Source organism: Berghia stephanieae, chromosome 1 (genome assembly GCF_034508935.2).
Source record: "Berghia stephanieae isolate SIO BIC M18660-M18661 chromosome 1, UCSD_Bste_1.3, whole genome shotgun sequence".
In the NCBI taxonomy this organism is placed as follows: Eukaryota; Metazoa; Mollusca; class Gastropoda; order Nudibranchia; family Aeolidiidae; genus Berghia; species Berghia stephanieae.
In genome coordinates, this window is record NC_088360.1 from 19,259,621 (window position 1) to 19,271,222 (window position 11,602).

The following is an 11,602-nucleotide window of genomic DNA, read 5'->3' on the forward strand; positions in this document are numbered from 1 at the left end:
GCACATTTATCTACATTGAACTCCATCTGCCATATTTCGGACCATTCTTCAAGCTTTTTCAAATCTTGTTGTAAGGTGTTTCTTTCTTCTTCTGTATTAGCTACTCCATAGAGCTTAGTATCATCGGCAAAGATTTTACATTTAGATGATAGATTGTCTGGCAAGTCATTGATATAAATCAGGAAGAGAACTGGTCCCAGTACACTTCCTTGTGGAACTCCACTTGTTACCAGTCTCTCTGTTGATGCTGTTCCATTCACTATCACTTTTTGTCTTCTATCTTTGAGGAAATCTCGGACCCATTTGACTGTCTGATCATTAATTTGATACTGTTCCAATTTCCTGATTAGGCGCCAGTGTGGAACTTTGTCAAATGCCTTTCTGAAGTCGAGGTATATGACATCTAAATTGTTGCCTAATTCCAGGTCTCTCGTCCAGTCATCCATTGTTTCAAGTAGGTTTGTTACTGTAGACCTTCCCGCCATGAAACCATGTTGATCTTTGCTGAATAGTTTGTTCTTGGTCATATGATCAACCATTTCTTCTCTAATCAGCTGTTCCATGAGCTTGCAGACGACAGATGTCAGGCTCACTGGTCTGTAGTTTTCTGGATTTTTTCTGTCTCCCTTCTTGAATATGGCTGTGACGTTAGCTTCTTTCCATTCCCTTGGTAGTCTTCCTTCTTTCATCGACTGGTTAAATATCTTGGTTAGGGGTTCTACTAGCTGCTCTGCTAAGTTTTTTAGGATGTAAGGATGAAGTTTGTCAGGTCCAGGTGATTTACTCTCCTTTAGGTTTTGTAGTCTCTTCATTACTCTCTCTTCAGTAATCGGCCATTGTGTAGTATCTATATTACTTGTTTTAGCAATATCTGGCAAGTTTTTCTGGTTCTCCACTGTAAAGACACTTGCAAAGAAGAGATTTAGCACCTCTGCCTTGTCTTCATCTTCAGATGCCCAAGAGCCATCTTCTTTTTTTATGTCACAGGTTCCCTGTCTTGTCTTCATTTTACTGTTTACATAACTCCAGAATACTTTAGGATTTTCTTTCGTTTCCTCTGCTATCTTGTTCTCATACTTTTGATGCGCTTGTCGGACTATTTTAGTAGTTGCGTTTCTCACTCTTTTGTATTTGTCCCAATCCTCTTCCTTTTTGCTTCTAGAGTATCTTCTATTTACTGCCTTCTTCTTCCGTAATGCCTCTCTCACTTCCTGCGTCATCCAAGGTTGATTTCTTCTCCCAACCCGGTTCCCTCTGCTTTTCGGGATGTTTTTCTGAAGCATTGGTTAAGTACTCTGGTAAATCTACTCCAGTTGTTTCATACGGTGTCCTCGATTAGTATTTCCTCCCATTTGATATGCCCCAGTTCCTCTTTCATACTCTCTAGATCAGCCTTCCTATATCTGAGTGTCAGTTTTTCATCTACAGTCTCTGATGTCGCCCTCAGTTTTAGGAATATGGTCGCATGGTCGCTTTTTCCCAGTGGGTGGCTCAGTCTTAGGTCGATTATGTCATTTTCTTCCTCCATCAATATCAAGTCCAATACGTTGGGCTTCTGGTTTTTTCTCTGTCTCGTGGGTTCTTTTATTATCTGTTGTAGGTAGCAATCTTCAATGGTTTCTATGAAACTTTCCTCCAGGCTTCCCTCTTTTGGTTCGTCCATCCCTTTCCACTCCAGTTCCGGCATGTTGAAGTCTCCCATAATAATTATCTCTGAATGCTTTTTTTGTGATGCTCTCCTTATCATCTCCAACATTCTCTCATTATTTTCTCCTGTGCTATTTGGGCTCCGATAAATCACTCCTACTAGTATCTGACTTTGTCCAGTTACTCCAATCGAGCACCAAGCGCTCTCCCTAAAGTCGTGATCTGTGAGTTCCTCTATGGGGTTAACCTTCAGGTTCTCTCTCACCAATAAGTATACTCCTCTGCCGGAAGTTTCAAAATCTCTGCTAGCTATTATAGTGTATCCCTCAATACCTAACTCTGCTATTGTTGGGTGTGTTGTTGCATTCTTTGGCTTAGCTTCTGTTATTGCTATCACATCTGGATCTTCTTCTTCTGCCATAGCCTTTAGCTCCTCTCTCTTATTCATCACACTGTCTGCGTTCGTGTACATGAACTTCAGGGTATTTTTCATATTCAAGTGCTGCCCCTCCTTATCATTTACTGGTACTTCTCTTTTTTGAATTTTCTTGTTGTCTTCGAGTCCTTGCTCAGAAACATTTTGGGCAATTGGACTGACACGTTTCCAATATAGTCATTCCTCATCCCAGTCCCAGTCATTTCCTCCAACATCGCTGTCTCTCTTTCTTATTTGTTCACTAAACTTTTCCCTGAAAATGACCCTTTTCTTATATATGACTACATCTTCCCCTGCTTCTCGTCTTCTCTTCAGCTCCTCTCTTAACTCCTTGGCCTGCTCTCTTTGCATAATTGTTTGGTCAGCTCCAATATACACCTTCTGTAAGCATTCCCGTTTATGGTCTTTCAACTGTTTGCTGTTCCTAAGAGCAGTGTTACGCTGATCCGTTGACATCAGACTTATTTTCATGGGTCTTGGTCTATCTTCTCTTCTGCCCAATCTGATCACTTGCTCTATAGGGTTGAGGCTGTCTTTGTTTCCATGAACCTGCAACTCTTTGAGTACCATTTGGGCTTTTCTTATATCTTCCTTGTTGTCGCCATCTTTAGCTTCTGGTATGCCATACATAATTACATTCTTCACTCTCTTAGCCCTTTCATTTCTCTCCTCTTCTAGTTCCAGGTTCTTTTTCACCATTGCCTGCTTCTTCTCCTCAGTTTCATTGATTTTCCTCATTTCATTTATATCTTGTCTTACTCTATCTGACTTTTCTTCTGTACTTCTTGAGTCTCTCCTTAATCTCACTCGCCTCAGACATAGGGTAGGCCTCTATCTCATCCTTTGCTGTTGATTTCACTATTTCTATCATCTCCTCTGTGAATTCACCTTTTTGAATGATATTCACACTTTTATCTACGTCTTCTACTTTTTTCCTGAGTTTATCTACTTCCTTTTCAAGCTGCATGAAATTGCCCAAGAACTTTGAGGCCACTTTGTTGCAGGACTTAGAGCAGTAGTAATGCAGCAGCGGACATTCTTTTTCTGAGTCTTTCTTCAACAGTTGATAGGTGTCATCATCTATCTTTTCGCACAAAGTATGAAACCACTGGTCACAGAGCTCGCACTGTAAGCATTTCTCAATCTCTTTGCATACATATTCACATTTTCCGCAAGTCTCAGTCTCAGCTTTTGCTTTTGCCTTATTTGTACTCATCGGTGCAGGGCTTTCTTTCCTACTACTGCCACTACTAGTACTGGCACTGCCAGATCTACCTTTCCTACTACTGCTGTTTAAGCTCATCTTCTTACTTGTTAAATGAATAGATCTATCTAAGTCTTAGCTGTACTGTATCACTGTATCTTGTTGTTCACTCCAATCTGATAAGTATCTAACTAATCTCAACTAGATATCTCAAGTACACACACAAGCCGGAATCCTCTCGAAGGCAGAAATTACATAAATCCAATTCGAAAATGAACAAGTTTTGATGTCCGATATTTCATTCAAGTTTTGTGTTTCTGGTGAGGGGAGCGAGAAGATTCAATATCAATATTGAATAATAATATAGAGTCTCTACTATTAGAGAGGAGTTGATGCTTCTACAGAAGTTGAAGTTTGAAATTGAAAGACATTCGTCCTTTTTTTTTACGAATCCCAAATTCAATGACAATAGGTGGTTTACCTGTGAGAGTTTCCATTTTGGCTGTGAATTGCCAAGTAGTTTGGGTAAGAGGTCCTTTTTCTCTGTTAATCAGTTTAATCAAATGCTCTGCTGAGATTAGATTTAGATTTTGGCACGGCAGTACAAAAATCGAAAGTATCCTTCATTCTCAGAATTCTGCTGTTGACACAGTAGTTCTCTATTTAGTAAAATTGTTGTGCTAATTCAAAGTTTTCAACTAAATTCACAGTAATCTTGAAAATAACACCTTTCGGAAATTCCCGTACTTGTGCCTAAAAATAGTTCAGTTACCCAAGTAGATCACGTGAAACCACTGACTTTTTTCTGCATTTTCTGCTTCCGATTGTTCCATAAGTTTGTTGACAAAATGATTAAAGAAGTCCGGTGTTCCTTGTTTTATGGAGGCTTAATTAATTGCACTGATTGGGTAAGCTTTTTTCACATTTTAATTTCAGCCCTTTTGATTAGTCATCTTTACGTGAAAGTGAAAGTGCGAAACAAACAAGAGATCCTGGGCTCTGGGAGACTCGGACTTCGACTCTACTTCTACGATCCAGCATCATTTTTCCTCCTAGGCTATTCCTATCCTACTTTACTTTATAAAGTGATGAACCAAGCTTTTATGAAAAATAAAGATTGTAAAAATATATCCTCTCGACTTACCGTGTCGACAGGTGGGAATAACAGAAAACGTGCGTTTTTTTTTAGCTTATAAATTATATTATGTTATATTTTTCAACGAGGAACGTTAACGGGTTAACGGTTAACGGTAACGGAACGAGTGCTGCAACATTTTTTTCATTTTCATTTTGCGTTGATTTGATTGATGCATGGCATAGGGAGTTTAACAAAAATTCTAGTTGTATCTCTGCACTTGAAACCAATATCATATGAAATAACTAGCAGCACTGATTACAATTACATGACAATTTGATTTTGTTTCTATCTTGATTAGAAATGTTTATGATGACAGTTCCAAGTCTGAAATTTCAGTTTCAGACCTAGACGTAGACGTCTCGTACCTAATAGGAAAACCTAATACCCTAGCACCCTTACTAAGAAGACATTATAACTAACCCTCATAGAAAAAAAAATCCTCCGACCTCAAACTAACCCAAATTCTATTAGTTAGAAAAAAAAACAACCTAGGACTGCTTTGCACTATCTCTTATCTTTCAATACTTCAAAAAACAAATGGCGGCGGATAACCAAAATAATGGTCAGATTAGGAAATTTTCAAATTTCACCAATCTATCAATGCAAGGTTTGTTCTAGAGTTTATAAAATTCTTCTCGACAAATTGAATAAATAAACGTATATCAAAAGATCCATGGTGAAAATACTAATTGAAAGAGGAGCTTTCAGAAGGCCTCCTGTTTTTTACCCCCAAATTTCCATTGGAAAGTTGTGATCGAAACTGTGTGAGGCTCTGTGGTCTAGTGGCATGACACTAGCTTTCGGATCGGAAGGTCCTGGATTCGAGCCTCGCTTGGCACATAGTTGAGTCCTTGGAAAAGGCTCTTTACCCACATTCTTTCACATTACTTCAGGTGTAAAATGAGTACCTGCCCATTGACAGCTTTGACTTTGTCTCTGTCGGAAAAAAAATTGTAATATCGCCTAACAGGCGTCGTGTCTTCTTCTACATGTTACATGCTGCTTTTAGTCAGCGACCCTTTGTTAAATGCTTTGAGCAGGTTTGGTGGATATTTCGCTATATAGAAAAAGCTCAAAGCTCAAGTTAATAAAAAAATTCTAAATCAGTCAATATGGAGTTTTTATTAACAGATTGTATACCAAAATGTTCGTCTTATTGAGGACGATGCATTTACATTAATAAAGAGACAGATACAAATTTCAAAATAACACATTATTATCACTAATTATTACATAATATGGCGCAAATTACGTAATTGAAATCTGTTAGATATGAGACATAATTTGCTGAATCGCTTTTGGATTTATCCCTAATACAATATCTCACTGAAACAATTGCAAATACTTCCTCTCTTTGATTTATTACATAGAAGAAAGAACGGGTTTGAGACAGAATTTACATGAAAAGATATAAACATGTTGCATAATGACATAACGAGTTTATTTTTACCCCTGGCAATTTAATTACATAAATAAAATGGCAAAATATTTTGAAAAGGATTCACAAATAAAAGCAGTTTGTATGTCTATTTGAATTGGAAGGAAGGTTCTGGCTTTTAAGAATTCTGCTATACCACTTCGGGTTTATTGCTATTACCATTACATCATTTGGACTGACAATTGATATAATTTTATATTCCTCTCTCTATCTCTCAATATGTGGGTTGTCAAAATTTATTACTAAAGAACTTCTTACCATAATTATTAAGAACTTAAGAATGTAAATACAACTGATAACAAATATATTTAAATATGAGAAACAAAATTGATGGCTTGATGGTAAAATGAAATAAAATTAAAGTAATTTGTATTTTTAAAATATTGATATTATTAATATCAGATTTTATAAAGAAAACAAATAAAAACTTTAAAAAATAAAAACAATAAAATGCCCATAAAAAAGTTGGAAAGTACAGTAGAATTACTTTAAACCGAAATTTTGGGGGCCTTCTAAACCATTTCGGTTTAAAGACATTTTGGTTTAAAGTAAGTTCCCGTTTTGCAATGTTTTTCAAGGGTAGTAACTATTTAATGAATTTGCTCATTTAATCGTATCATTGGTTTCCCGTTAAATGGAGTTGTTGAGTAAATGCCGTCTTCGTAACCATTAATTTTTTTTTTTGTGTGTTTTAAAAATATTTTTGGGGGGTTTTCGTTTTCAATTCAAAATTGTTGAAAGTGAAAGAGTTGAGTTCGGGATGCCGTGTATTTTACATATCTCCGTCTTGATCAACTTTTTTTTCATCGACTTCACATAATATTTTGATTTTAAACTCCAACGTGTAAGCACAGTGCTTTCTTTTAGACATCTTTTGGTAAAATGCAAAGCTAAAATAAGATCGAAAATTCTTGTGCTGCTCAGAGGTGAAGTGAAATGGAAATGAAAAGGCGTGTCAATGCTAAGCTGTCTTTTGTTGAAAAGCCATTAGGTTCAAAGGCCTAATTACATAGAACCTCTCCCCCCCCTCACACACACATTTAAACAAAGTGGAAATGAAATGGCATGTCAATGGTAAGTTGTCTACCACCCCCCCCCCCCCCCCCCCTTCCTTATCGTAGTGTTGCAAATCCAGTCAGTTCCAAAGCATCAACACATGAGCGAGAACATCTCGCTTGCGTGATTCTACACCCCAACTCCCCCTCTTTCCTCATTTTTCGCATGCCAGTCACCCGCTGTCTTCCTTTTCCAGTCTGTGCGATTGTGGTGTTGGCCAACCCCAAGTGCAGCGATTGAAGTGTTTGCCTCCCCCCCACCCCACCCATCACCCTCATCTTATACTTACGCTCTGTTTAATATCGCCGGGCATTATTACGTGTGGCCTCCTTCCCGAATTTTTGAAGAAAAATATAGAGAGAAAAAGGGAAGGTGCTCTCAAGTTGTTTCGGTTTAAAGAAAGTCCTGCTTAGAAGTATTTCGGTTCATCGTAAGAATTAGTACAAAGATAATGAAGAAACTAGCACAATTTATTAAATTCTTTGCGGATTAAGGTATTTTTCGGTTTAAAGTAATTTTACTGTGTATGTATATTAAAAATAAAAACTTAGTAAATGATAGTTTAGATGAATGTTTTATTCTTTGTTACACGACCTGTTGATGTTTTCATGTTTAACCACTTGAGTGCTGAGTTAAGATTTTGAAGTGCATCACAATGGGGAATTAAAATGCACAAAGTCTGAATAACACGAACATTCTTTTTTTTCAATCTATCTCTCCGAAACGTAGTTTCATAGAACTTATATTTCTTAAACTTTTGCAATCTTTCTTTTGATAGCAGATGATCCAAGTAGAGAGTTGGACTATGGTTCCAAAAAAAGAGCATTACTTTGGGTTACATTGAAATCCTTTATCATGAAGTTGCTGTAATAATCTTCACAGATTTTGTAAATGATCAGTTGCATCCTTGCCACTAAGAAGAATGTCGATTTTGGCAGCGGCACCTGGAAGTGCCTTTGTCAGTTGATTCATTATTTATTGAAAATATCAAAGAGTTTAACTGAGGCCAAAAGATATTCTCGATTGAAGAATACTTTTGCGGGTTCAGATTGCAAGTGTTCTTTCAATTTTTGTGAGATTGGATTCTGTATAAGTGTCGACTTTTATTTTGGGTTTTTTCTTGTATTTTTCTCTCTTGTTTTGTCTGGTACTGTTTCATCTGCATTTTTACAGACCTTTACTATATTATGCACTAACCACCAATGGATTGAGCAATTCATAATTTATCACTCCATACCACACCAATACTGATTAATGATTAATGCCTATTCTGTTTGTTTGAATTAGTCTGTGCAATTGCATTTTTTTTTTTTTTTTTTTTTGTTTTTTGTTGAGCAAGAAAATGTACTTCACATTTAAACTTGTTTCAAAGGAAGCAATGGTAATTTTTCTTCTAAAGTTTACACAAAAGGACAACCATTCTTAAAATAATATTTTGCTATTTACAATGAAAAAACACCAGATTCATAAGATCATGAAATCCATTATATTTCTACTTTTCTTACTTATATGGAAACTTCATAACCATATAGCTGTTTTGCTCTGAATAAAAAACAAACAAACTCAGTCTTAAAATTTCATATGAAATATCATATGGTTTTAGTTTATATTTTAACGACTGCTTCAGACAAGGTTTTATGTTTTCCTTTGATTACAACCTTCCTTAAATTCGGATTTTTAAATGCCTTTCGCAGGTCTGTATTTCTCTCTGTCCAATTTCGTTTGTTTATTTTTTAGAATTCTCTCTTGGACGTATGACATCTCTCTCTCTCTCTCTCTCTCTCTCTCTCTCTCTCTCTCTCTCTCTCTCTATCTATCTATCTATCTTCCTCTCTCTCTCTCTCTCCTCTCTCCTCTCTCTCTCTCTCTTCTGTTTCTGTTGTTTTTTAGAATCTCTCTTGACGTATGACATATCTTTCTCTCTCTCTCTCCTCTCTTCTCTCTCTCTCTCTCTCTTCTCTCTCTCTCTCTCTCCTCTCTCTCCTCCTCTCTCTTCTCTCTCATCTCTCTCACTCACTGTGTGTGTGTGTGTGTTTGTTTGCGTGCACGCGAGCGTGGTGTAATTACTATGAATGCTTGTGCTGTATGAAGTTGATTTTGTTTTAATTTAACCTGCTTGGGAAGTAGAGGAAGACATTCACATCAAGCTAACAGTGCCAATTTAGGAAAAGCTGTCTATATTAAGGTCTGTCTATTGTAATAATAATAATAATAATAATAACAATAATAATAATAATAATAATAATAATAATAATAATAATAATAATAATAATAATAACCAGAGGAAGATATATTATGTATTGAAAAAGCAAACACCCATTGATTCTATTATTAGCTATTATGAAATTCAGACAACAATTTTCAATAAAGCACCCCCCCCCCACCCCCCCACCTTTTCACCTTTTGCACAATATATTACGACAGCAACACTGTGACAATCACTGCTCCAGTTAACAAGGGGTTATTTTCTCCCCTGATTACAAACGCCTAGATAGTTTAGAATATTATCAAAAAGAGACGTTAATTTTATGGTAATTTTATTAATGATTTTATGTTGCAGAAGGCATTCAGTTTTCATTCTATTTTTTGATTTTTGGATTCTCTTTCCCCAGCTGCATCCTCGATCTTTTTTTTTTTTTTTTAACCTCAGGAATGGGTGACACCCAATGTTTGTCGTCACTTTTCCAGTTTAGATTTATCTCCCATCTTTTAAATACGACAGTAAACAGGTATAGGGATATTGACCTTAATAAAATAAATAAAAACTAAAACAAAAACAAAAAAAATAATAATTAAAAAAAAATAAATAAATAAAAATTTAAAAATAATGAGAAAAAAAATTAAAAATCAATGAATAAATAAATAAATAAACAAAACTGGATTTCATATGACTTAATAACCCTGGTACACTCTTAGATAGGGGAATTTGCATCCTCATTCTAATACTAATAATATTATTATAGTCTCATTGCGACACGAACATTGTCTATTTAAAGCTGTCCGTTTGAGCCACGATGCCAAAGGATCCGGAGTTTATCCTGGCTTTCATAGTGTTAAACATCAACAATTGCTTGCTACCTTTTGGATAGGACGATAATCTATCGCAAAATACATTCTCAGGGGTCGAACAGACCCAGCAATCCAATCACTGCAGGCTGGATACGGGGTCAGATTTAAAAAAAAAAAAATCTCAACTGCATCCGGGATTTAAACTGGCTCTTTGTTTGAGAAGCGTGTGCTCTACCACGTCCATCTATAAAGATGGCTGTGACTCTACCGAGTTATCGCAATGTCCTCCTCTCTCTCTCTCTCTCTCTCTCTCTCTCTCTCTCTCTCTCTCTCTCTCTCTTTTTTTTTTTTCTCTCTCCTCTCTCTCTCTCTCTCTCTCTCTCTCTCCTCTCTCTCTCTCTCTCTCTCTCCCCTCTCTCTCTCTCCTCCCCCCCCCCCCCTGTGTTGTTGCTATGAACTTTTTAATTTGTACTTCTAAACTATTGAAGAAATTAAATGATGATTGTCTTTTGTATGCTAAGTTAAGACTTTAAGCATATCATATGTCGTGACCATGGCCGACTATAGTTACGTCATGGTCGTGACACATTTGATGTCGTTTTAGTTTCTTTATCGTGACTTTAGTGTAAAACTATTTTCGAAATCATTGTGGTTTGCTTGTGTGTGTGTGCGTGTTTTTTTTATTTATTATTATTTCTTTTTTTTTTTTTTCTTTTATTCCACCCTCTCATTTTTTTTTTCTTTTTTAAACAACTCTTTCTCGGCGAATGCGTGACATGGACGCTGTGGATTTATGTTAACCTTGTAATGTATGTAATTTTTAACATAACATGGTGAAAGTGTGGTATAGTGTTATGGTTTTCTTTGTCTTAATCAGCTTTTGTTTCCCTTTATTTTTGAGAGAGAGGGAAAGTTTAAATCCTTGGACAAACAACTAGATAAGATATGTGCATCAAGTTCAAGGGTCCGCTTGAACCTTAATGCCTCAGGGGAAGGGATTATCCACATAGCTCCCCCCTGCCCACCCAGCAGTGTTTGGGTAGCTGTGAATGGCAACTAGCCGAAGTGAACCTAAACGTTTTCCAGTAGATTTATTTAAAGACTTGGCTGATTTTTTAAATTTTATAATTTTCAAAATATTTTTTTAACCTTATAATTTTCTTCTTTCTCTCTTTCCATTAAAAACATGTGTTTGTGGGGGTAGGAGATATGTTTTTATTTTTGATTGATTCACTGGGTACAGGGAATGGCGTCAGCTTTCATATTATATATTTGTTTTTATCTGGGTCACTGAATGGGGGGTTCGGGGGTGGGGGTGGGGGGGGGGTAGTGGATTGTTTACATATTCGGGTGGTCCTTTACTTATTTATTTATGAATTATTTCCGTTTTGAATGAAATGGATGAACACAATGTATTTCCCACGGTGTCTTGATTTGGTCTTGTGGAATGTACACAATCCTCACAATCCATCGTTGTTGATATGAGAAAGAAGACTCATTCATTACACCAACCTTTTCCGAAAGCATTCTGACCACGTTCGAATAAGAGGAGTTCACTGTCTCTGTCAGTATAATATTTCGTAAGTTGTTTCAAGGCCATGTCGTGTATAACAGAATTAGAACCATGTGATTTTCAAGTCTTTACCGACCGTGTCATTTGAATTTTGCCTAGAT

General features: G+C 36.4%; 2 protein-coding genes across 3 annotated transcripts in view; one reads left to right on the forward strand and one right to left on the reverse strand.

The window, feature by feature from the left end:
• LOC144970012 (cap-specific mRNA (nucleoside-2'-O-)-methyltransferase 1-like) overlaps window positions 1-11,602 on the reverse strand; it is a 425,811-nt gene that overhangs the window by 28,951 nt on the left and 385,258 nt on the right. The window contains exon 1 of one of the 2 annotated variants that reach the window (XM_078909170.1): window positions 3,769-3,932. The exons of the other annotated variant lie outside the window; for it this stretch is intronic. Coding sequence (XP_078765296.1) covers window positions 3,769-3,784 — 16 coding nt within the window. The 5' untranslated portion in view covers window positions 3,785-3,932. Of the gene's footprint in view, window positions 1-3,768; window positions 3,933-11,602 lie in introns of those variants that run through there. 2 annotated transcript variants of the gene reach the window in all.
• Window positions 3,965-11,602, forward strand: part of LOC144963214 (lysosomal-trafficking regulator-like) — a 93,486-nt gene continuing 85,848 nt past the window's right edge. Inside the window, exon 1 of the mRNA XM_078897079.1 lies at window positions 3,965-4,195. The gene's annotated coding sequence lies outside the window, so the exon portion shown is untranslated. The remainder of the gene's footprint in view (window positions 4,196-11,602) is intronic.